Source organism: Trachurus japonicus, chromosome 8 (genome assembly GCF_045865225.1).
Source record: "Trachurus japonicus isolate A0001 chromosome 8, Traja_1.0".
NCBI lineage: Eukaryota > Metazoa > Chordata > Actinopteri > Carangiformes > Carangidae > Trachurus > Trachurus japonicus.
In genome coordinates this window covers 16,243,056-16,270,320 of record NC_140914.1, presented here as the reverse complement: position 1 = coordinate 16,270,320, position 27,265 = coordinate 16,243,056, and the positions used below count along the sequence as shown (strand labels likewise).

The following is a 27,265-nucleotide window of genomic DNA, read 5'->3' as shown; positions in this document are numbered from 1 at the left end:
CTCTGATGATTTTGTTTGGTGTCTAAATATGATGATAATGTGTCTTGTAAGCCCTTATAGGCTGGGCGCCTTAATTGGTGCACGACACGTAAATAAATATAAATTCATTCAATTCATTCATTCATTCATTCATTCATGCAGCTTACAGGAAATGTGACAGATTCTCTCCTCTCTCACACACACACACACACAAACCCTTACCTCTGTGATAATGAAGAAGTCATCACCAGGTTCTCCCTGCACCACGATCTTCTCTCCGTCCTCGAACTGGACGGGCTCCAGGGCATCAGCCACAGTCAAACGCTCCCACTTATCCAAGGACTCTGTGAATGGACAACACACACGTGCCGATCAGTAAGACCAGAGTGCTAATTACACTCATCAGTGTAACAGCATATTTACAGCCCAGTGTTTCATCATGTTCTCTGCTAAATTGGTGTGAATGATAATTCCTGCCTCGGGCTACTTCATCCATTCATCGGGGACCCGCTACATCTCAGATTCCCCCGGCTCCTCCCTCCCACCATGGTGCACCGACCGTGGCCTTAAAACACCTTTACACTGTAAGACCTCAGCTCCACTGATTCTGGGGGTGTGGTGCTGTTGCTGAATGTTTCCCCTCTGTTACTGTAAGACATCTCAGTTACACTCCAGGGACATGGACTTATAATTGGATGGATTTGCTTTAATAAAGCTAAGTTATATAACCCAATATATTATTAAAACGTATTCAGATTCAATGATTATTGAACTTTGCACTAGATATTTATTCTTACGGCTTAAGTACATAAATTCCATTTTAAAAATGTAAAAAAAAATGACTATTTGTAAAGGAAGTACATTTTATTTATATAGCACTTCTCAAAGATAAAAGTGCTTTACAGCAGCTAAAATGCAATAAAATACAAAGACAACAACAAAAAACACACAGCGGCACAAAAGCTTCAGAGAGGCCCCAGAGCATCAACATCAGTAAAAAGTTGTGAATGAATATTGCTAATACCTGTGATACAGTCTATGTTTTTGGCTTTTGTTTGTCTGGAGAGCCAGTGGCGACGGCTGTCTTTCCGACCATCCAACCACACATACAGTGACGTGGTTAGCTAAGGATATTTCTAGAGGCTGTTGGTATTCACACAGAAACCAAAAACACAGACGGTCACACATCTCGCTGGGAAAAATGTTCCAACCAAAGGAGCCGAGATGGTATTTATAGAAAGAAGATCCACTAATAACAAAATATCTCCACATAAAAGATTCACCAAATGAGCTCATCCTCCTTTCACAATCCAGCAGATTACCGTTGCCTCATTTTAACAGTCTATACATCTACATGTGGAATGTGGCTTATCTGCAGTGAAAACGCTCCTAATCTTTAGCTTTGTCTAGATGAAAGGATGATTCAGTGTTTTGATTTGACTGAAGCGTGAGTTAGAGGCATAAAACTATTGCAGGACAGCTTTGTCTGAGACTATTGTCTGCTGTCGTGCTCGGTAACTGATCCCAGTGTGTCTATTTGTGTGTGTATGTGTCTAAATGTGTATGTACTTGTAGGATTAACTAAGGTGAAGTCTGGTGGTTTGGAGGTGTCCAGTGTCCCCTCCGTTGGGGCCATGGTGTCTGCCGGCCGGGGCCCCCAGATGGATGTCCTCTGTCTGGCTGCGAGCTAAAGGCAGCGGGTCCCACGGAGGTGATCCTTAACAGCTCGGCAGGTAACGTGATACACAAATGTGCTGACTAAAGAACCTACATTTCACGCTTCGCAGGGCCTGCACCCACTTGGATCACCTTGCTACACACACATATGTTTTACACCCAGTTGGGGATGTTGAATCCTGTATGTGTGTTTGTGTGACAAAGAACATGTTGTTTCCCCCCCCCCTGCGCCCCCGCCTCCGCCTCCTCTCTTCACTCCGCGACATCAAGGGCTTGTACCCAATTTCGTGCTTATCTAGAAAATCAAAGACAAACAAAAACACTGCCGCCCCCTACCCCTCCTCCAATTCAAAGAGGTAGAGCGGAGAGGCAGAGTGACAGAAAGAGGAATGAAGAGAGGAAAAAGCACTTGGGAGAGAGAGGCGGGCGCTTGAATGCAGGCCTCGACAAGGCTGTCAGAAAGGGAGGCGCGGAAAGAAAGGAGGTGAATGAAAAGAGAGCGGACCTTGCAGAGACGTTCTCCTAAGACCTGAATTGAGTGTGTGTGTTTACTCAGCCAGCTAATAACTCTGTACAGGGGGCATGGCCTTACTCTATACACCACACACACACGATCAAGTGGAAAGGGATGAGATGTCAGTTCCAATTGCAACTCGTTTGGGAAGTCTGAATGAATCTCATTCGCCGTTTCTCCAAACTCAATGGCCTGTGCAGGCTGGTGTTATCCAAATTCCAGTGGGAAAAAAGAGGAGGCTTAGCTTAACTCCCTACTCTTTAATTGTCCACACGGCGACAATGCAGAGTGTGACTGGCTTTAGTATGAACAGAAGATTAGGACTGTACACACAGACCTTACTCAGCTGTGGGCCTTGTGTGACTATGTGCGTCTGTGTTTATGTGGGCTAATCTACAGTATACAGTATAGTGCTCTCAGCAGATTTAAGTGCCTGCCCTCTGGACTCTCTGACCCGGTGCTGAATATTAATACGTAACAAGGCATACACGTGCGAAGCCAATCATGCTTATAGCATATTCATAAAAACAGCAGAAACAAACCAAGGGGTTGTAACACTAATACACTATAATCCGCATACACATATACTCACCAAGGATGGAGACCTTGCTGAGGAACTCTTCGTACATCTTTCTCTTCCTCAGTGTGCTACCCTGTGAAGGAAACAGAGGAGATACATTCACATGGGCCCACTCTCATTGAAACTGTACAGTAACTCTGCATATCTATGGTAAATCTATAATTGTGGTGAGTCTGCAAAACACTGCCATCATGACGTCCTGCTTTCACGGGTTTTATTTGCAATTTGGTACCATAACATATGATTTTCTCTTCTGTGATTTCTAGCAATTAGTATTTTTCCATATTCTTCCAAGCCTTGCTTTAGAAAACGTCTCTTCTCAAGTCCTAATCTGAACTCATTTGAATAATTACTGCTTTGAGGCGCTGCTACGAAGAAGGAGTGTCAATAGCTTCACTTTGTTGTCACATGATTCAAATTGGAAGCGTTTTAAATGACAGACAGCGGTGCATTTTCTTCACACTTAGTATATCTGAAGTTGATTAACCCATTCATTACAATTTCTGTGCCATTATGTCTTACCATGTATAATCTGTGTTGGACTGAATTAAACAGCTTTATGGTACATTTTCCTTTTGCATCATGTGGAACAGAGGGACTGGCTGACTCACAATTGAAGGAAACATTTGAAGACTGTCCACACTACAGGATAATATATGATTACTCGATCATAGTTCATGGGGTCAGACTTATGGGGGTACGTACGTATGAGCTGTGTGGTAATGTTCAATGCATGTGTGTCTCTGTGTGTGTGTGTGGCCCACCCCACCCACCAGGCAGGGGACTTTCCCCACTCTGCCTCTGCCATGAACATCAGGTGCTTCCTGACAAGTCTGGACCCAGAGGACCCCTTCCCTAACTGCATTTTTTCCTTTTTTCCCCCCCTTCCTTCAATGCGCAGAGCCACTCAGCGAGAGCGGGAACGTAATGAGAAAAAGAGAGAGTGAGGAGAGACGATCTTGTCCGCCCTGTGTCAGCCTTTGCATATGGAAATGATATATTGAGGCTTGGGGTGTCTTTAGTGCATAAGTGCCTGAGTCCCGCTGCTGCCTCTAATTTCATATAATTTCACATTTTGTCTTAAAAGGGGAGAAAATGTTCCCAAGTGAGTCAACGTCAAACTCAAAATCGTAAACAACTTGATTAAAGGAATTCTAGCCTGCATGGCCTCCCTCCTGGATAAACGACTTGAGTCTGCATGTATCTGTGTGTGTGTGTGTGTGTGTGTGTGTGTGTGTGTGTGTGTGTGTGTGTGTGAATGCAGAGAGAGACAGAGAGAGAGAGACGGTGTGTGTGTGGAACGCAGTCTGTTTTTAGTTCTGCCACTTATGTTTCGTTGCTGTCTCTGCAGAGACGAAACTTCATGCTCATTAAGCAAGCAAATACAAACAGTCACACATGTATACTCTACTTTTAACACAATCTCGCACACACACACACCTACAGACACACACAGATACACGCATGCTCTGTCCTTTCACAGAGATGTCAAGTTGACTTCCATACAGCTCCTCAGACAGGCCTGCTAAGCTTAAAGGCTTACTATGCGTATGTAACATTACATTATACAGAAGGTCTGATTTATGTGGCGGGAGGACGGAGGGCTGGGTGGGCCGAAGCCATGTCAGCAACGTCAAAGTTTACCGGGGGAAAAATGATACTTTTCTAAATATCTGAATATAAAATTTCATGTTATCATTTATATTGTTGGTTCACATCTTTTTTCTCTTTGCCTTCTTTTTTTTATCTGCATCTGTCATGATTCTTTCTCCCTGCCGACTTGGGAGGGCCTGAGCACATGTTTCATGTGTTGGCCCCGATGTGTTCGCTCCTCCTGCGGTTAAAGATGAACCGGCTTCTGTGTCTGTTCGCTGTCTTTGAGGTGGAATCATCAAAGTGTTAAGGTGTGGAGCGAAGCCAGACTAAACCAACCGCGCCTTCTGCCCCCGTCCCCATCACCTTCATCTCTGTCCAATGTGAAACACATACACACACACATCCTTCCTCATTTCTCCTTGTCTCCTCTTGTCTTGTGTGCTACTTGACAGTTGACAGTGGTCTGTTAGTTGGTTAATGGCCGTGTGTGTTGAAATACCAAGATGACACAACAAGGAGGGTATTGTGTGACTACCGGCAACACAATGGAGAGAGTGTATTTATCACAGTGACTGGTATTACACTTTGTTTACTAGATGCACTTCAGGATAAGAAGGCGAGGAGGAGGAGGGCGATAAGGTGGTTCTGAGGGATTTACTTCCTTTGCTCTGATTTGACTTGACAGTGATGTGTTTAAGATCACATGGAAACGTGCATTTTACTCTAGACAATTATAATCAGCACGTTACTTAATTAATTGATTGTTTAATCCATGCGAGATCAAAGAATTGTGAAAAACGAAAAAAAGTTCTGACGCCAAAAAGTGACATATTCAACTCAAAACGATATATACTAGAGATGTCACGATTATAGATTTTCTTGGTACGATTATTGTCAGAGAAATAATCACGGTATTACGATTATCACGATTATTATGCATGAATTAATTTCCCAACAGCATGAATGTGTAAAATCAAATATAGTCTAAATAATAGGCTTTATGCACAGCTCCACTACTGACCATTGTTGTGAGGTCAGACACACCTGGATTAATCAGTTGGTCCAATAATGTAAGACAGGAAATAAAGGAGCTGGCTTATTTCAGGAAGTAGTGGAGCATAAAGCCCATTACGAAATATCTATTAATAAAGGACCAATTATATTCCCCAGGGGAATTAATTGTCATCTTTACCAAGTGTTTAAGTTTATTTTAATCTTTTTTTTTTAAATTACAAATGACATGCAAACTTTTAAATTCCTACCGATTCAGTGTTACATTAGACAAATGGACCAGTATCCTATCGGTGCATTTACCTTTACTTTGGCGCACATGATGGTAGCAACATTATCTTTTTTTGTGTGACGGTATTTAGGAATCTTTGCGATAAATTAATTGTGGCGTTTAATACCGCGATTAATTGTGAAAGCAAGTAATTGTGACATCCCAAATATGTACCACAGAAAAATATGTCAAATATTTGTCCTTTTCATCAAACTAGTTGCAGAGATGGTGTCGATGGTGTCGATGGTGTAGTTTGCATCAAACTATTCAGTCAAATCACAGTCATTCATTTTACTATCTCCAGATGGTGGAGATGCGGCTGAGACGCCGGGCAGGAGAGAAGCAGATGTGGAAACAATGAAAACGACGATAGCGGCAGTCAGAGCACCTTCCCCGAGCTCCTAAGTAATGAGCTACAGGCACAGGCATAATTTTACAGGGAAACACACACACACACACACACACACACACACACAGTCAGAGAGAGAGAGAGAGAGAGAGAGAGAGAGAGAGAGATAATGCTCACTGTGCTGGCCTAAAACACTGCCAGAATACCACACTATATAAAAACAGCTTTACAAATCATTGACAGCAATAATTAACTACAGGTTCACATAATTGAATTCTGTTTCACCCCGTCTCCCCTCCTACTACTGCTGCTGCTGCTGCTGCTGCTGCTAGAAGAAACTCAGGAATGAGAGGTGGAGAGAGGGAGAGAGAGAGAGAGAGAGAGAGAGAATGCTCTCAAAGAAAGGTTACCAGGGCAGACTGTGCCCTCAGTTAAACTATGTGCTTAAGAGGTGACATGAGTGCTGGGCAGGTCAGTGCCAACTTTACACACTGAGCTGAAACAAACAAATCTTCTTCCATCTGTGTGGGTTGTGACTGTCTGACACCACAGAGCAGAATCTGACGGCTTAGAGCCTCACAGGTGCTGGGGAGGTTAATTGGAGGCTGTCTCGTTTATTAGGAACATTTGAGGAAGTGTTTAATTGGGAAAGGAGACTTGAGACTTGCACACACACACACACACACACACACACATACATACATACATACACACACACACAGAGAGAGAGAATAATTAGTCATTCTAGCAACATCCAAATTGTGTGTGTATCTGTGAGCCGGTATGACAGCGAGGGCAGAGCACCTTGTGTTTCCAGTTTAAACATTTAGACATTCCTGCTAGATAAGCTCCTGGAGCGGGACGTGTGTGTAGAGGCATTAGAGTCGACCCTCTCTCTCTCTCCTCTGCAACCCTCACTCCTTCCCACCCACTTTTCCTTTTTTTACCCTTTTTTTTTATCTAGAATTAGACCTAAAGAGATATTAAAATGGGAGGCTACACTCCTGTGTAAAAGAAAACTGAAAGTGTATTAAGTATTTAAGGAGTTTTAAGTGGTTGAGTGGGAGAAAATATTGCAAGTAAAGGACCACAGATGATAAAAGCATAGAGAGACTACTACTACAGTGGGTTTTTTATTATCACAGTGGCTGCTTAGTGCGGCTGCTCTTGGTGCCAATGTTTAAGTCTTGTTTTGTTGTTGTTTTTTTAATCTTTTTTTTTTCTTTTACATCTGATGGTGGCAGACTTGTTAAACATTTGCTAAGCAGCTAATACTTTCTTTTTACCCGTGGGTGGCTGTACTGATATGACTGAAACTAAACAAAAAGACACACTAGAAAACTAGAAGAATGGCAAAACGTATGACATTTTTCATCTGAGGTAGATTTAACCACTTGACCTGATGCAATAATGTTAATAGGAAACACCTTTCAAAGTTACTTGTCGTCTGCTGCTTGTAATGTGATCTCAGGTTACCTGCTCTTGGAAGAAACTGATTTATGGGCTGAACCACAACCCGTTGGGAATTACAGTAGACAGTGAGCAGCGTAATCAAAATCAGGTGCTAAATTGCAAGGCACTGACTCGTATGATATACGATTACTCGATCGCAGTGCATGTGAGCATATGTTAGAGTAAGGCATCTAAGTTGCAGGCTTAATTTTGATGTTAAAGCAGAAGTAAGCGATCCGGTCGTTTTGGCTAATGCTGCGTTCCAGGCAGGCTTTTGAAACCGTAAATTACAGCTTCAAGTCACAACTTACGACTTTGTAGCGTTCCAGGCAACCCACTCGTGTTTTTCCGACCTGTTTTACCTGTGAAAGTCACTATAACGGCCACTCGTAACTTCTGACCCGTGAACTCGCACCAGATCGAACTGGTACGACTTCACAGGTCGGAAAAACACGAGTTACGAGTTGCCCTGAACGCACCATAACAGTCCTCGTCCCTACGTCACCACATTCAGGCGCATCCCTTGGCTGCACACACAGCCCTTCATGCCGTTCTCTCTCCTCATTGGATAAAAATTGTAGGATACGAGAAAAGTTTTCTCCTCGGCTCAGAGCAGAGCAGAGTGACTGACAGACCCGTGTTTCGGTCCAAACACTCTATGTAAGTGATTGCTGTCAGAAGATATAACTATTTAAGACTTATATTAACACAAAAATATCGCTTACTTCTGCTTTAATATAATGCGTATGTGTATTATGGCCTTCTGTAGGCTCTATTACCTCTCAACCACCTAGGGATAGCAATAGAAATAGAAGGGATGGAAAGGGCCACAGGGAGTGAAATGTATTGGGCCAACACTAAAGTTATCATAAAAAGCTGATTGGAGATTTCACCTCTGCAGTACTGTAATCTTTCCCTTCTCCGTGCACCAACCAGGTCGTTCCAGAATGATAAGCCTGAGGTGTAATGTGTGCTGGGGGCTTGAAGGGAAACAACTCGTACCATGAGGATGCGCCGGTAGCTGTCCCGGTCGATGCCCCACAGCTTCAGATCCGTCTTGGCCTTGACGGTTGCAGCTCTGGGAGTTCCATAAATCAGCGCCAGCTCTCCAAAACTACCTCCTTCTCCAATACTGGTCACCCACTCGCCATTCACATACACCTGCAGACAGAACATGAAACAGAGGGATGGGTTATTATCATGAAGAATGTCAACCAGAACTTCTTTTCAATCTCTCTCTATTCATCCCGTGACACCTTCCCAGCACCTTCTGCCCCCCCCTCCTCAGTCTGCAGGCTCCTTGATGTGCTGACTAGGCTTGTCCCTACGCATTTGATCCCCACTAAGCCCACAGATGAGACCCTCTAAAAGGCTCTGGATCCCTCTTATCTCTCCATCTATCCCCTTTATTTCCTCAGTCTTGTCTTGTTTGAGTCTTTCCTTTGATTTGGGAGTGATGGAGGACAGAAAGCTGTGGAAGACTTTGTCTTTTTTTCTCTCTCTCAGATCTAAAGCACATACACACACTTGTGTTTGGTCACTTGCAAATGCACGTACACATGCACAGCTGTACTCAGGCCAGCCACTATGGCTCCACAGACAATACAACCTTATTGAGACTCATTCAGGTTGTCTCTAGGGCCGTTACCATTTCACCTGCTGACACACTATCCACTATCTCGTTGACTTAATAGAGAGAAATGAGGGGAGGGAAGGTTTATGCCTCCGGTGGCTGCTGTGAATTGGCAGGATTGTTGGAAACCATTATCCAAGGCTCAGATGGATGACAAGGGACTCATCCTTCATTAAAAACTGGGATGGCTTCAGAGATAGAGAGAGATAGAGATTGCTGGCTACGGTTATGTTCAACCAAGAAGAACAATTGTATGGATGTTGACCAGAGCATCCAGTTAATAGTGATTTTTTTTCCTGCACAGTTTCTCGATCTAATCCTCAAGTTTCCCCTGACCTAAAAGTTTTTTGTCCTGTCTTCATTGTTGTGTATGTGATCCCATTAGGTTTCACACACACACTTTCACGCAACTCCTGGTCAGAGGCAAGTAAAGAGCTGTTTCATCTGATTAAACCTGAACCAGGTTCGCGAGAGTGAATCTACACGGAATCGCAGAGAAGGTGGTAGATAAGGAGCGAAACTGGAAACACTTGTACTGTATCGAGTCAGCAGTGTGGAGAAGGTAAAACAGAGTTCATGGTGAAAAAGACTGAAATGATCCAAGCCTTGAAAAATGTCTGCTGTCTCACAGCTGTCACTGCCTTTTCAGCAGACAAACATCTACAGCAAAGTGTGAACGCCTGCTGGTAATTAAGAAGCAAACAAATCACAAGCACTGGAAGGTGGATGAGCAGGCTGCGTCGTTGTGTATCTGTTTACGGTTACTCGGAGTGTGTGTTTTCCCGCATAATGTGTCAGTGTGTGTGACAGAGCGTTAAGAACGACAGTGAATCATCTTCAAACCTTTTTTCACAAAATTAAATATAAACATCTGAGATAAAAGACTCTCAATAATTGTTTATATACAGTATTTAGTTCCATTTGGTTTGTTGCATTTCGGATTGAGGGGTTTAATTTTTTTTCCTTTTTGGCGTATCCATGTGAATACAGGCCAATGTCTCCCAGTGAGTACATTATGGGGTGTTTACATCAGTGGCAGTGGTTGTCAGCTTTCAGGCTGTTTATGTGATGCCAGCAGATTTACACCCCCCTGTCTAATGAGAGACATGTCTACGCTTCAAGAAGCTCGGCTGGATGCAGCAGCCGTCTGGAGAGATAGAGGGATGGATGGATGGATGGATGGTGGGATGAGGTGGAGGAGACACAGATGAGCATATGGGGTTTGGGTGGAGGTGAGGCAGAGGACAGGGATCTTCTCCCCCAGCTTGGATGCAGGCCGACAGGGTGTGTGAGGAGAGCAGACGCCTCGGATTTGGCGATGGCAGACGGAGAGAGAGGTTGAGGTGCCAGCCGAGATCAGACCACCCCCAGTTTTAACACACTGGAGGAGCTGAGGTTACACGGCTCAGAGCGAGTTGTGAAGATCTTGTGGTAGAAGAATAGGCTGTTTCTGACTCAGCTAGACCAAGTGTTTCAACACACTAACTGGTAAAAAACAAAAACAACCACTAAAAAGCGCCTATTGTCAGAGTACGATTATCATACAGTGAATATCAGATGTTGCACAAGACCACCTTGCACCGAAGGAGGGGAAAAGAAAAAAAAAAAATCATGGAAAGAAACGTCAGAGATTATCTGCGTTTTGTATGACAGCATCCAAACTTTATTGGACTGAACAGGCAACGTTTCATCAGGTAGATTCCAGATGTTTCTTTTTCAGTCGAAACTATTTCTGGAGCTATGGCTGATTTTATGGATAGCTACCCTCACTTTTCCTGAAATTCTACTGAATTTCCTATCTTGAACTTGTCCTAAATTTAGAGAGTGGATGTGTGCAATAACCTTCTGTCGAACATTATCAAGGCACATAATCGTTTCTCCAAGACCTACATAGAAATGAGCCTCTTGACTAATCTAAACTATGTTAAAAAAGGGTTGGTTTTGTCTATCGAAGCATCATCTCCACTGGCAGTATCTGCACACTTCCTCTTCAGTGAGTCTCAGGTGGGCTGACTGCACCGGCACACTCGACCAGCCTCGCCAATCTGCTGCTCTCTCCTCTTACTCCCTGTCTCTGTGTTCACCGCCGTAAGCCGATAAGGTCACTTCCTGTTTAACTTTCCGTCAGCTCCTGTTTTATCGGCCCACTTAACTCTATCACTCTGTGTCAGGCTCGCTAAGACAAAATACGTTCTCAGTGCGGCGGCCTTCACAGAGCACTGGACTCTACAGCGCCGCGTTCAGATTGTCATCAGAGTGGAACCGAACTTTGAGGAGAACAAAACATGGGGGCAATCCGATACAACCTGTCCATTGTTACAAAGAAACATTGTTGGAATATGAGTGGAGCAGGCTGGGTTTTCCCACTGATTCACAATCCTTATGGCCTTACCTTTAAAAAAAAAAAATACTGATCTATTTGAGATGGTTTGTTTAATCCATTTCACTGATAATGAGAGAAACTGCTCTGGAGGCAGAACGAATGGAGCTGAATGAACATGTGCTTGTGTTTCCATGTCGGCCACTTACGTCCACTTCACCTTGGTCGATCACATAGAAGTTGTCTCCTTCATCGCCTGGAGGGAAGAGAAGAGGAGAAATGGGAGTTTGTGAGAGAACAGGAAAAAAAATACCTGGCTTTGAACCAACAGGAAAGCTTATTCTTCCTGTTGCTTCCACCTCCTCCTTAAGTTCTCAAAGGTGGATTTTTAAACCATTAAACAAAAGTGAGGAACAAACTCTGTGGATTAAGAGATTAAAATGATCTGTCAAACAGCTGGTCCACAGTTTTTTTCTGCTGGAGGACAATAATACGTTGAGAGCTTGTTGGGATTTGAATATCCTGAAACGTACACATTAAAGACACACAGGCACATATTTTCTCACACTCTCACTTCTTCATATTCTAGTGCTATCAAAAACAAAACAAAAAACAGAAACAGTTCAGAAATTCTTGTCTCATGGTCTTTAATGTCTGGTCTTGAGGTCTTTATATATTGAGAGCCTCTAAAAGCTCCAGGCAGACCCAGTGTCAAAGATGCTGCTGCCTCTTCCAGCACGCCATATTTCAATAGGCTGCCACCATCTTTGTGAAATACAGCACTTACCAGCAGAAAGTTGCAGCAACAGCAGAGTTCACTGCTGCTGTTTTTTTGTGGCTTAATAGTAGAAAGTCTGCAACAGAGCCGCTTCGGCATGCAGAGCTACAACACCTCATAAATATACAGAGATCCATGGTATGATACAACTACACAGCTCATACAGCTCATTAACTGTCATTAAATATTATTTTTGGTTTCACTACATTTAATCAAAATGTCAATTCAATTAATCATTTTACAAGGTTACGTGCTGGAATATATCTTAATGAGTAGCAGTAGCTTCATGAACTCTCTTTTTGTAACTTGGCAAATTATGAATTGTTTTGCCTAAGGGTTGCAGCTGTAGGAAAGTCACAGAGTTCATTCTGTGACCGGAGGGGATTTCAGGACATTTTACACTTGGATCGTCAAGAAATGTGCATTTTGTTATGACTTGATATGATGCTGCCCTTTTAATGCAGGTTATTCTATAATGTCTTCTTGAAACTGTAGCTATGATTTAAGTAAAAAATTATATATGCTTCACTAGTTCCAGGGGATAAGAAGCAAGTCTACACTTGTTTCTTTATCATTTTATCATTTGTTACCAGCTCCAACCAACTGATGGGAACCTGTTATATATATGCAAGTCCTGCAACTTTAAAACCTCTGGTTTTCTGGTTGTGTCACTGACAGGAGCATGCTGTGCTCTCAATGTGAACCTTAACCCCTTGAAGCGAGCCATAAGATCTTGTGGGGTGACATCTGCTAAAAGCATCTAGTCTGGAGATAAGGCTGAAAAATGGCAAAGTGTTCCTTTAATTATGCTATCTGTTACATAGGGCTGAGGAGGAGATCCTTAAAAAGGGCCGACAGCCATGATGAGCACAGTGAAGTTCTCCCTGCAGCTACCTCCTACAATAACATACAAATACAACTCCATTCATAGGTACAAGTGGGTAATGATGCATGAATATACATGACACAAGTATGTATGTGTGTACATTTCACAGGTACCTAGTGAGGGTGTGTATGTGTGTATGTTTTCTTGTGTGAATGTTCACCTGAAGAGTTGAAAGGCTGGGAGTGCCCTGTGTGTAAAGTTCACAGGAGTTCACATGGCTAATTAATATTGAGTGGAGGGTGCTCGTTAATCATATAGCTCTATTTGTCACACAAAATGCCCCTTGTCCGTCTGATGGGTGTCCGAGGAGACCCCAGACACACACACACACACACACACAACCTGCTGCAACCTGGCCCTCTGCTATCTCCCTCTCACTGTCTCTGCCTCTCTCTCTTTCATCTCATCTATCTTTCTTTCAGTTCCCGTGCGCTCTGTGTTTCTTCTCTTCTACTCTTCCTGTCTTTTATCACTTTGGCTCTCAAGCCTTTGTTTTGTGCCCTTCCAATCCCCCTGTGCCTGAGAGTGCAGGCAAATATTTGACCAGCGTGTGCACAAACACATAGACACACACGCACGAACGAACACAGGCTTGTGCACTCGGTGTGGCCTCGTTTCACACAAGGTAATTGTTTTACACACCGTTAAGGTTCTTCAGTTTTGCTGGTGTTTTATACTGAGCTTATTTCATGTTGGGGTTTTGATATTTCAACTTAGGATCCATCCATACAATATTTCTTTCACCACAGAACCAGTATCTTATGACTGAAAAATTGGATACATGTCAAAAACAACAATGAAAATATTTTGATATAGTAAATTAGACAAGAGACTACAATGAAAATACCTCTATCCTCCATTTTGCATGTTATGATAGAGTAAATTCCCCCTTTGTTTAAATACCTCTCCAGCCTCAGAGTCAATAACTCCTTGCCGTGTCTAAACAGTGTGTGATGGGCCGGTAGCATGGGTGGTTTCTTGAAGCTGCACAGTAGTCCAGACATTAGCAATGACATCAGCACTGTATACACTATATATACCCCCACTATATAGCGTATATAACAATGGCCTGTCTGGGGCTGGGGGCCCTGCAAAGTTTGCTAGACTTATTATCACCAAATTAGGCCTGATATAGTCTTGTATGCTGACTTAGAGTAGGTGGGCGTGACTGAGCGAGTGTGTGTCCAAGCACTGACGGTTTCCCTTCATTTCACATCCATGTGAGTGTGTTTGCATGCTTCACAAGTGTAGCCTATGTGATTTTCTGCAGGTGTGAACATAGTATTATCTAAGAGTGGGGAATTTGTCTGTGAGAATGTGTTTTCACAGTTTTAAATATGTGGTTATACTGTACGTGTCAGTGTCTGTGTTTGATAGGAGTTTGAGTGGGGGGGCTCTGGAAAAACACAGTCTGGCCGCGCTAAACTCTGTGTTCCTTCAAAGTCCGGGGGATGTCTAGAGTGAAGGCTTTGACGACTGTGGTTAGGAGAGGGACCTGACATCTGGTGTAGACTGAGGGAATGTGCGAGTGAGGCAAAGAGAGGAAAAGGGAGGGAAACATGGGTGTAACAGGATAAAGTGAATGTGAGTCTCGGTGGCAAATGCAGTACATGCATTCTTTGAGTTATTAATCCATCTATGGTAATCAGCGAGAACAGGATCTTAATTATTTCCTTTTCTCTTAAGAAGCTGACTGGAATAAACCAAATCTATTGATATCTGTCAGGTATTCACTTTACATGTTGCCTTTTGGCATCTTCCATTTCATTATTATATATGATGGTGATGATTTACTGTAAGGATTTTTTTCAACAATTACCCTACAGGTTACACATGACTGGATGAATTAACGTAAAGAAAACGTTTATACTGTACATACCTTGCTGGATGACTGTTTCCCCTGCAATGTGAGTGACCGGGAACATGGCATCAAATATGTCGCTGCAGAGGAAAAGGAAAGACAGAGGGAGAACATGGTCATTACAGATACCTGCTATTATCACAGATAACACCACAGTCTTTAGAGCTGTTTACTCTCTCAAACACACAAACGTACAGTACACACACACACATACACACACACTAATATGAGTTTGTTCCACGGAAGAGGATGATGGGATTGACAGAGCAGTTGTCATCATTGTGTCCACTCTGTCAGCCAAAGATACAAACCCAGGAACTCTGGATGACCTCAACACACACATGCACACGCACACACACACACACACACGCACACACCTGGACAAGTACACAACTGATTTCTCCATCATCATCCACATCCAACGAAACACCCACAATCCTCAGTTAAAACCATCATAATGAATAAACATGGGCCACTTGCTAAATGCAATGAACCAACAAACAGGAGAGAATATCATCATCATCATGGGATAAATCTACATCACAAAGCTTCTGCCACTTTCCCTACATCGGCACATTTTGTCAGTATACGTAGCGCATATAGGCTTAAACCTGACTTTGTGTTGTTACACAACACGATCAGAGCCCGTATCGCCGCGTGTGTCTTCTAAAAGAGGCGCTGAGAAAACAAACAGACCGAACGGCTGTGCCTAAGCACTTAATTTCCATTTCAACCCGGCAGGGAAAGCAGCGCCTGTTATAGACGGTTCCTAATCGAGCCGTTTAAATGCATGAAGCCTCGGCAGATTAGAGCTCCACTGCTGGGATGTGTCGGGACAAGAGAAAACTCAGTATCCTTCCTCTCCTCCTCTCTGCCCGTCTCACACCTTCGGGGTATATTTATCTATCTAATCAGTTGCATACCACCCGTCTTATAGAGAAATATAGAAAAAACAATAAAAGAGGGTCAGGCATATCAAAGACATACAAGACCTGCTGAGTGAACGCGGGGGCAAGTTTGAGCCCGTTCTGGGTTGTGTGTCTGTGTGAGCATGTGTGTGTGTGTCACTGAATGTGTGTGTTTGAGCCGGGCTGTCGGTGTCTGAGTATATATTGCCTATGAAAACACACAGGTTCGTACAAAATAATGTGTGGGTGTTGTTGAATATGTCTGCTGCACTCATGACAGTGCACTAGACTATGCAGCACTTTGAAATGAAAAGAGTTACACAGCCGAACACACCTTGCTGCAGTGCACAGCACACCACAACATACAAGTGGTAACAAAAACAACACAAAAACTCTAGGTCAACAGATGTTTGGGGGAGAGATCTGACGCTGTTATTGAGTGGTTTGGAGCTGAACGGGCACTGCTGGTATTTGTTTATGTGACACTGAATAAAGAGCAGACTTAAGGCGGTGGACTGGGGCCAGCTTCACCCACAGGTAGCCTCTGTGCGATGCAGCTGGCCACTGACTCACATGTCCTCCAGGACGCACACACACACGCATGCATGTGCAAAAAAACATACTCACTCTTTGAAGTGTGTGTGTGAGCAGCGGCTAAAAGATGCACGGACACACTTGGGCACAAACGGTACGACCTTCACACGTGGTACTACGCAGGCAACCGATACACTCAGTCACACCTGTAAGAACAACATATTGAGGCACTGGCATTCGCGATGAAAACACACACACACACACACACTGGCACCGTGATATGACACGCAAACTCAGACTCTTTGATGGTGATTAGTCAGAGTGCAACATCTGCAGGAGTGGCCGCAACTCTCCACACATCTGTGACCACCTGCGCTCGGCATGGAGTCTGTTTGTTCAGGGAGTTTCAGAGCAGCCGGTCACGTAGAAATAATAAGATGCGGTTTAGGAAAACAATTACCGACGGCACGAGAGCAAGAGTAAGAACAAGGAGGGGGGAAAAAAAAAATCTGGTACTTTCAAACCATGAGCTTTTGTGTCATAAGTCCTGTCTCATCTCTTGTCATGGTGATGACGAGGGTGATGATGATGCATCGCGCATCCGAGTGGGATGACGGAGAGTGAGCTGCGTAGTCATGGCGAGAGGATCAAAGGCGAACCGACCTGTGTTTAGGTAATTACCCCTGACCACCTCTCTCCTCCGTGCCCTGCCTCTCGTTGGATGCATCGGTGAGCACAACAAAGACACTTACGCAGGTAATTGCTTCCTCTCATTTCTACCTGTCTCTCTTTCCCTTTCTTCATCTCCAACTTCCTCCCTGACTGCTCTCGATCACTTTTTCTCTTCCTCTCCCCTCTCAATTACCCCTTTCTTCCCTCTAATTCTCCCCCCTTTGCCCCACCTATTTCTCCCATCTCTCGGTCTATCGCCCCCACTCCCCTCCCTGCCTTTCCCAGATGAAGTGATTAATCTTGTCCTTTCCGCTACCTGTAGCCCCACTGACCTTATGAAAAGGCAGAAGGCTAACAATGGATGTGCTGTTCTGACAGAGACAGGCAGAAAAGAAAGAAAGAAAGAGACAGAGAGACCCTGCAGACTCCGAGGGGGCTAGGAAGTTCACCTCCACCCTAGGGAGAGAGACAAAGCTTCTGTCATGGTTGAGATATGTGGAGATAGTTCCCTGAAACATGTGTATGTGCCTTCACTCACACACTCAACAGTGCACATGCATGCAAGAGCATGAAGCAAACATTGCAAAAATGCATCCATGTAAACACCCATTTGGTAATTGCTTTCATACTATCCTTGCTGACATGACATCATTCTGATCTTATTCAAGGCCCTCACAATCTGCCCCTCTGTGCACACACAGTGTTGGTACAAATGACATCACATCAAGAGTACATAGCCCATTGTGTAGCACAGGAAGTAGCAGCTAGAGATAATGACACTTTTATAATAATCTGAGTCACTATCGCGGCAGTGAAACAGCAGTTTTATGTTCAAAGGAGGATCAGGTGATGCCAAAAGATGAAGTAATGGGTAGAATTATCCACAGAATGGATACAATTAGAAAGAGGAGACACCTTCATGCAACGCCCTGCATTGTATTGCACTGGGCTCATCATGAAGGGTTTTTTTTTTTTTAAGAAAAGAAAATATAAGTAAGCCTCATGATAATGTAGCTTTTCACAAGTTAAGTGTGCTTATGCATACAGTACATGTGCGGATTTGCGTGGGAATGACAGGGAAAGTTTATGTGCTCCTTCGCTCACTTTTTACACACACGCAGACGACAACGCAGCAACAGGCTATTATTGTTCTCAAACACCCATAAAGATGTGGTTAGCTCAGGGGATTTCAGCCATTAATGAAATAAAATCAGGTCTGCTTGTTGTAGCTGCTTGTTGTTCTTCCCGCTTGGCACTGGTGTCGTTTTGCTTTTCACCTTCTTCCCTCCTTCTTCTTTATCACTCCAGCAACACAGCTGTTTATTTGTTCTGCAGCAGACATCTTATCTCTTACATTACTAGCTCTATACACAGCACTGCCATTATGCCATTAACACCAAAGGGCTCTTTCACTGTGCGGCGTGCTGCCATGTCTTTGTGTTCCTTAATGGGCCACAGTATGTTGAGTTACACAAGTCACTTCACGGAGAGCCCATCCAAGAGTGCTCGCTCTGTCTGGGTGAGAGAGGTTTTGCAATAACCAAAATAATCAACAACTGCACCACATATGGGAACTTCCCAGCTCTCCAAGCTGTGTGCCACTGGTCTGGCTGGCACAGTGTTTGTGCCGCAAGAGATTCAAGAGATTTATTTTCACTGCCACAGTTGATAGTAATTCAGATTGCCGATTCTGGCAAATCAGGCAACAATAATAGTCTTTGTTTTGCAAGTTGACACATATCCATGAAACAGTATGAGTAATGGCCTGAGGATACCGAATGTACACTCCATTTGTACAATATGTTTAAAGGGGCTATTTGTAAGTTTTCTCTGCCACTGAATGTTGTTTCTTGCCAAGAGCGGATGGTGACTGTTACTTACCGAGAGAGTCAGCCATTATCATTATTGTGTTTACAATGCAAACGATTATAATACAGAGCAGCAGAGCAGCACTACTTCTTCAGAGCAGATTCGATGTTAGTTGGTATTGGACAGTGGCTGGTGCTAGCTGCTAGCACCGGCAGCAACAAAGGCAACAGGTTGACATTGTGGCTATCCCTCTGCTGCTTCAGTATGTTATAAAATACTGTATGTCAAAGGACAGAAGAAGCTCAAAGCTGAGTCATATGCAAATATACACCTGTGAGAGGTAAAAAAAAAAAAAAAAAAAAAGGTTTCATGCCTTTTTTGCACGATTTTTTACATCTTGGGGCTACTATGGTGTCAATGACTGTACTAATGAATAAGTCATGAGATGAAATAGTGGCTGCTATTCTGCTGCTGGCTTGGACTCCCCAGCACCTCAGTGAATGGGAATGTTAAACAGAATTAATGCTGCATAGTTAAACTGAAAGGTTCATAGATTAAAACTAATTCTCAACAGCTTCCACTAAAGCAGCAAGTTGCTGTGAACAACATAGTGTATACTGCAGCGCTGCCTTGTGTTTGGCTGCCAGGTGAAGAACTGTAACTCCTCAGACGTCAGCAGCACAGTGTGTGAAGCACATTGCAAACTCACAAAAACCAGCTTGCGAATATGTATTAGATTTTCACTGATGACAGAGCAGCAATTGTTTACTAGCCCTGTTGTGGGACTCATTACGGGTATATCACAGCAACATGGAAAACAGCTTTATGAGGCTGACTAAGTGGTGAGCAGTTTAATGTCCAGAGCTTAAAGTTGAGCACAAACAGCCAAAGTTACTCACATGGAACAACCAACTCACCCCACTGAGCTCTTTTAGTATGAAGGCAATGGATTTCTTTCTTTTTTTTCTTTTTTTTTAACACCATCAAATTACATAAGCCACTATGTACATGTACACACACTGATGCACTCACTGCAGAGGCAGACGTACACACACCAGTGACAACAGGCAGTAGTATTAGAGTGTGAGTGAGAGAGAAAGAGAGAAATGGGGGAGATGAAAGAGGTGTAATTATAAAGCACTGAAGCGTTCAGTGAAGATATTTATGACATGAAAGCTCTTGGCACGCGCCCTGTCTCTCCCTGGAGGCCCGGAGAAAAACGGAGGGACAGGGCCATGCCAGCTGCTGCCCATTTCTTCACATCGGCCTCCAAACTCTTGAGGAAAACCCACAGCAGAGTGTGTTGCGTCTTCGTCGTCTCAGACCAACAAATCACAACCAATTTGAGGCCTGCCATGCTCTTAAATAAAATTATGAATGAATGATATTTCTTGTTGAGCATTTTGTTGAAGTTTTTTGCACACGAAGTGGTTCTTATTAGGAATTGCTTAGGTCTTTTAAAAAGGAGGCAGCCCTTGAATCTCACATGCTGTTGGTCATTGGCTTGAGAAAAAAAGAAAATGAATGAAAATGCAAATGCAAAAAGCAAAATGAACTCCTACTAACATGTAGTTGTAACATAGAAACACACATCTCTGGTTTTAGTATTTGGCTGTACCATAGATTGTCTTAAAGGGATAGTCCAGCTTTTTCGAAGTGGGGTTGTATGAGGTACAAATGGCCATTAAGTATAATATCTGCAGTAGAAAGGTCTCTGCTCCCCCCCACTGAGAGACACCGGTGCATCGCGCTGCACCCAGGCACAGGCAGTAAACGGTTGTGAACGAGGGAAAATTAATCAGCGTATTTTGGCAGCCTACAAGAAGTCCCGTCTCAAAATAATACACCAGTTCAAGAGTATGATATAAAGTAAAAATGTACAATGCATCAGATGGTCGGAAAAAAGTTTTTTTTTTATTATCTGGACCTAACCAACTCACTCGGTGCAGACAGGCTCTGTGACGTACTGTATCACTCCGCCTCTTCCACACACTGCTGATCCAAACAGCTAACTGTCTCTTATTCATAGCCGGTGTTTCTCAGTGGGGGGGGGGCAGAGACCTTGGCTTTCTACTGTGGATATTATACTTAGTGGCCATTTGTACCAACTCCACTTAAAAAAAACTGAACTAACCCTTTAATGTATTTGTCAACTTCTGTGCTAATAGTGTAAAAACAAAAAATCAATTGTTGACTGTTTCCCTTTCTTTGTGTTGTACAGTACAGTATGCTGTGATGAGTTTCACCTTGAATGATTTTACAAAGTCCTTGTCTCTGCCTGGGCTGATGTGAACCGGCCCATACAGAGTATACAGGCAGCCATGCAGCAGCACAGAGGTGGTCCTTGAAGTTTACAGGTGGACATAACAGTTTATGGCTGGTGGCAATGACCACTTAGAGATGCTCAACAATATGGGAGGAGAGACGAGGCCACAGCCATGCGAGGAGAAACAGAACCCTCTCTTTTCTAAAACTCGACTGGCCTTTTCCCAATCTGACTTTGGATGTGATCCCCGGGGCTCCAAAACACCACGTCTGATAAACATCATAAGCTCCAAAACACATTTAGTGTTCTTTTACTTTACAATGGGCTATTACACACTGAAGACTTTTTAAATCCTTAATAGAATTTAAGAGCACTTTGGACTGATATTTTTGACTCAAGGATCTAATGGGGGCTAACGTTTGCATACGTGGAGGTCTAAAGAGGTCCACTTAGAGTAAGCTGTGTGATTAAAAGTTGGAGGTTGTATTTAAAACCAACGGAGGGCAGGGAGCACGCTGTGTTAAACCCACACACCTGGCCCTGGTGGGTTTATAAGGGGTGTAAACCTGGATGCATCCTGTTGCCTCTAAGTGTAGATGTGTGTCTAAATATATATGCACAAAGCACCTGAGGGCCGCTGCATTTACGTCGGTGATCTGTGGGGCCGGTGCACTGCTGCCAGAACCTGCTGAACTAAATATTAATGTCATTTATACATTCTGCAATGATTAGACCACCTGAGTGAACATTTCCAATTCCTATGAGTTTGAAAGATTACAAGTGCTTTGGTAAGTTGCCTGTTTTCCCTTTGTTTAGTATATCCCCAATTTTGTGTTCCACATAACTGGATGGCATGGATCATTACAAGAAAACTGCAGCGTCCGCTTGGTCCAACAGGTATTTTTACACTTGACAGTGATGCATCGTTTTCTAACCAGACTACACCTTTGTTAGCCCATTGTTTTGCTCCGAGATGTCTGGAGAATTGATTCAACTCGGTCAGACACTTATTGGACCAGTCAGCAAACTATATGGGCACAGCAGACGATGATTCGACTCGCTACCTCCGCTACGCCTCATTAACAAATATTTACACTGCAGTTGCTTTATTCTGTGTCTCAGCTCAGATCATTCAGACACAGATTTGAGAGTTGGGAGTTTTTAATGCTACAACAGCTGCTTACTTAAAAAAAAAAAAAACAGACTCTAGAGGCCAATGGAAAAAGTGCAAGTGGTAAATTTGTTCAATTAAAAGCAATATCCTCATATACTGAGGCTATAGTTGCATGTCATTCCCCCTCTCTCTGATTCCCCATTTCCTGTCTATCTCTACTGTCCTGTCAATAAAAGGCAAAAAGCCCCCCCAAAAAAGTAGCAGGGTTAAGTGAAGCAGAATGCTAGAAAGCCTCACTAGATCACTCCAATAAATTGTGTCGATATCTGATCAGCAGTGTGAGATGACTACAGTAGGGATGTCACGATTATAGATTTTCTTTGTACGATTATTGTCAGAGAAATAATCACGGTATTACGATTATCACGATTATTATGCATTAATTCATTTACATCAATGAATGTGTAAAATATAATTACAATACTAATTATTTATACTAAATATTTGAAGTCTCTGCTATTAATATATAACCATTAACCAATTATTAATCCTCCAGGGGAAGTGTAATATTCAAGTCATTAATTCTCATCTATACCAAATGTTTAAGTTTATCATTGTTTGTTTTTTAGCACAAATTACTGGCTAACATTTAAATTCCTACCAATCATATGTTATGTTAGGTAAATGGACCAGTATTTCTTACATTTATCTTCACTTTGGCACACATCAGCCTCTGTGTTTCCAACATAATATTTTTTGGAAAGTGACGGTATTTGGAAATCTTTACGATTAATTAATTGTGGTGTTTAATACCGCGATTAATTGTGAAAACAAGTAATCATGACATCCCTGACTACACTAATAAATAAACCCAGGAGCCTTGTTCCTGATGTGACACTAAAGTTAACAGTAGCTGTATGTAGTATGCTGTATCCAAGGTAATTAGATTGTATACTTTACAGCTGCGCCACAAACAAACATTATCAATGACTCAAATCACCAACACCTCGCTGGGAGAGATGACCAATCTGGAGGAAAGACTTTCCATTGGCTTCCCTGAAACCTTTGAGCCTAATTGAAGAGGTCTAGCCTTCAGATAAAAAATTTCAGGCTGAACAGCCACTGAATCAGCACCTTGGACCCTGCTCGTCTGCCAGAGTCCTCCGCCTCCTGTAGCAACGCTTATTTCCTTACACTGCTGTGCCGCTGGCATGATAATGGGAAAGCTTGGAAGCGAGGAAAAGTAGAAACAGAGACACACAGTTAAGTATAAAGGGAGCAAGATTTCATTGAGGATATTACGGCACCGTTGAGAAGCAGCCAGCTGATGCAGTGAATACCAGACAGCTTAGGCCCTTCTACCAGACTGAGCGCCGTAAACACTCTGCTCGCGCTTATGCACAAACAGACAAACAAACACATAAACAATTAACGCTCACATACGCAAGCTTTTTCAAAAAAAGAAGCTATTTTACAACCATTTCCAACAGTTTTAACAGTGGCGATGGTAATTATCTGCAGGTCGTACAGACTCATTCCTCCGCTGTGACTACTACTTGGAACATGCATACTGACCACACACACACACACCACACAACACACACACAGTATACACATCCAGGTTGGCATCGGGGAGGTGAGAGGCAGAGCTGCATGGTTGCATGGCAGTGGAATAAAAGGACCAGCCTGAAGAGGAAAAGAAAGGAGCGGTTGATAGGAGGATGTGAGGAGGAATGAGGACGTGTTACAGGATGAAGAACAAACATCAGACTTTGACAGTGTCTTGACTGTAAATAAACGCTGCATTTGAACCTTTTGATCCTCTAATAATGGGATTATTTATATGTTACTGCAGAGAACATCTGAATAATTCACCAACAGCAACACATCACACTTGGCTTAAGTTCCAAGAAACCTGTGGCTCCAAATGTAATTCCCCTTTTCTCTCTTCTATCATGTCCATAAACTATTTTTTTAAGGTTTCACCTGGAGAGGAAATGGGATGAAAAATAACATCTGACTCTCACATGCAGCTAAATCTAAGACTACACACTGCACACTGTGTTCAGGCTACTGTGTGTATTAAGCGTGACAAGATTATTTCAGAGGCCTACCTGATGATCTAACACACACACACACCACCTGCTGATGTCCCCATGATGTCAGCCTAAAAATATCACAAACATGTCCGACCCTGCCACATCTCCCCTTCTTTACTCTCCCCCTTCCCCTTCACACTTGTGCTCAGTATACTCATTATGCTGCTGTGCTAATGATTATATATATATATTTTTTTTAAAACGTATTTTTCCACTGCTGACTTTAACGTGTTTTCTCCACGCTGTCCGTCCAGGTCACATTTTCAGTGCTCGTGCTTTTTCGCACTTTTCCTAATGCCCACTGTCTCCATTGTTTGTTGCCCCAGGGCAGGAAAAAGCGAGCTCTTCCTCCACTTAAGAGGGAAAAAGGGTCAGGCTGAATCAGGCGCTGACAGCACTAAGCCTCTATACCTCTCTGATGTGTCTACAGGGGACGTGTCACTGGAATGACGGACAGAGACAGAGACAGAGAAAGAGAAAGAGAAAGAGACATCTCACAGCGACACAAGAGGAGTAATTCTTTGCAAACAATTATATTGTATACAGAACACAGCCTTCCTAAAATAAGCCTTTATATTGTGCGAAAGGTGCCAAGAGTTGTGCCTCTCTCTCTCCTTTCCCTCCCTCCCTCCCTCGCTCTCTCTTTCTCACACACACACACACACACACACACACACACACACACACACATATCCTGACACGTTGCTAAACATCAAAAGACGTGCCGCTGTCCTGCGGGCATGTCTTTTCCTCTCTTCTCTCTTTCCTCTGCCTTACCCTCCCTCTCTCATTCCCACCTCGCAGTAGACAAGCGCTAGAGAACAAGACGAGCATTTGAGAAGCAGATCGGGACACAAATTGTCCTTTGTTGGGGGTTTAGATCTGAGAGGTGTTTACACAACAGGGCGCATAACACGCGTATACGATCAAACGCAAAGGTAGAAATGCAGAAGTTGAGACGAGAGAAAATTCTCAAAAAGCCTGAGGTGCCCGAGGAAGAGGGAGGGAAGGATGAGAGGTGAAGAGGGGGTGGGGGGGTGGGGGGTGTATCCGCTGTAGAACTGCTTACGGCTATAACTATATATGTGTGTATGTGCATGTGTGTGCGTATGTGCGTGTATAAACCTTATCAGCAGTGAGGTAATAGGTGTACCGGGTGCATGGAAGGGAGAGAAATAGCTGACATTCAAGAGCTGACATCTGACTGACGTAAGGCCTTCCCCGCTGTAAACAGACAGCTTCATCAGACGCACCGCTTGCAGACCTGGCCAGTGTTGAGTAACCACTTCGCACCCTGAGAATAAAGTGATAACACCATGGAATGTGCTAATGTTTGTAAATTGCAAACTCATTTACCCATGACACTGTCTTGTACAGTAAGTAGCTGGATCATTATCGATTCAGAAAATGTTTTTCTGACTCACTCTTCTTCACAAACAAACACAAACTAATTTTTTTTTTATTGCATTATACTTCTTTTTGCATTTTTAAGAGCTTTTTGGATGCAGTGCACCTCAGTTGGAAGATTTTCCGAATGTTTTCAAAACAATTTTACGTTTTGAACAATGAACTGAAATGAGTTCAACTTTTCTATACTATGACATTAGCAGAGCGCAAATGATAAAGCAGAGTTCCACTTGACATTTAGGTCAAAAAGCTTCTTTTAAGTTAAGTTAAGTTAATATATTTCTCAGTCAAAATAAACACACTGAAAAGGCTCCATGATCTATGTCACTTCTCTACACTAATCTACATGTTTATTGATTTCTCTGCTTGCTCATAATGTGGTGTGACACAATTTTGCAAGATGTTGATGGAGTAAATTAGGAGTTCCTGCTGATGCAAGTGTGGACGAAAACAACAATTTTAATTCAATTAATTGACACTTATGTTACTGCATGCACTGTATTCAGGGAAAAATGCACTGGTCTAGCAACCTTTAAACTACACAATTACGTAAAGGCCTAAAACAAACTCCATAAGACATAGCATATAGAACATTATCAAGCTTGGAAATGGGATGAGTGCCTCTAATCTAAATGAAACTCAACCAGTGAGGAGGTCATGGGAGAATTAACACGCTATAACAAGACTGTTGTCTGTGCCTGTGCACTGGAACCTATCACAGTAGCATAGACAAAGCCAATGGGATGTATACAATAGGAGGCCATGGGCCAACCCAGGCTATTTTATAGGGCGCTGGGCTGCTCTGTCCTCGGCTAATGTGCGGTGGTCAGTGTGTGGGTTGTGCTTTTGGCTTGGCAGAGCTATAAAGGCACTGGAGGGTTGCAGGAACATCATGTCCTCACAGCAGGGGCAAATACTGGTTAGGAAGTCACCGCCACGCACGCTCGCACATTTACCCTACATATTCATTCAAATGAAATGAAACATGACACTGGCCACGATCACAAATGCCCTTAGTCACGCCCTAACCCATATAGTCCTGGACATGCACACAGGTGTCTCAGCTTACAAGTGTTAACAGTGATTTATAACACTCTTTTCTCTCTTTTACTGCACTTGACTTTCACTCTCTCAGTAGTCCAAGTATTTTTGAGTACCGTTTTGTTAGGCGAGATTGAGGTGATTCATTACTTCTCCCACTGCGGACATTTGATCTAACTGCTGTTCGGATCCAAAACGGAGGCCAGCTTCTCTCCCCTTTTCCTGTTTACTGCAAGAAAAACATTCACATGCACTGTTCACGCGCTCACGTACAGATGCTGGCATTATTCACGCCACTTTTTTTGATGCTTCACGTGCATCAAACAAAAACATCTCGCACACAACTACCGGCGTAAACGGACAGTGCATGGACTTGCCGATACACATGCGAATGCACACTCTTGACACTGATGTTATAAGCAGCTGAAAAGGCAGGGATGAATCATAGTTTGCTGGAAAACTGTCCCGTACAGACTCTCGGGTGCATTTTGGAAGGAATACAGAGTTC

General features: G+C 43.2%; 1 protein-coding gene across 4 annotated transcripts in view; it reads right to left on the bottom strand.

Moving 5' to 3' along the window:
• Positions 1-27,265, bottom strand: part of prkar1b (protein kinase, cAMP-dependent, regulatory, type I, beta) — a 65,340-nt gene that overhangs the window by 11,533 nt on the left and 26,542 nt on the right. For all 4 annotated transcript variants that reach the window (XM_085784252.1, XM_085784251.1, XM_085784253.1 and 1 more), the window contains 5 exons: positions 14,926-14,987; positions 11,592-11,638; positions 8,432-8,590; positions 2,763-2,823; positions 202-323 (listed from right to left, as the gene is read on the bottom strand). In XM_085784252.1, coding sequence (XP_085640378.1) covers positions 202-323; positions 2,763-2,823; positions 8,432-8,590; positions 11,592-11,638; positions 14,926-14,987 — 451 coding nt within the window. The remainder of the gene's footprint in view (positions 1-201; positions 324-2,762; positions 2,824-8,431; positions 8,591-11,591; positions 11,639-14,925; positions 14,988-27,265) is intronic.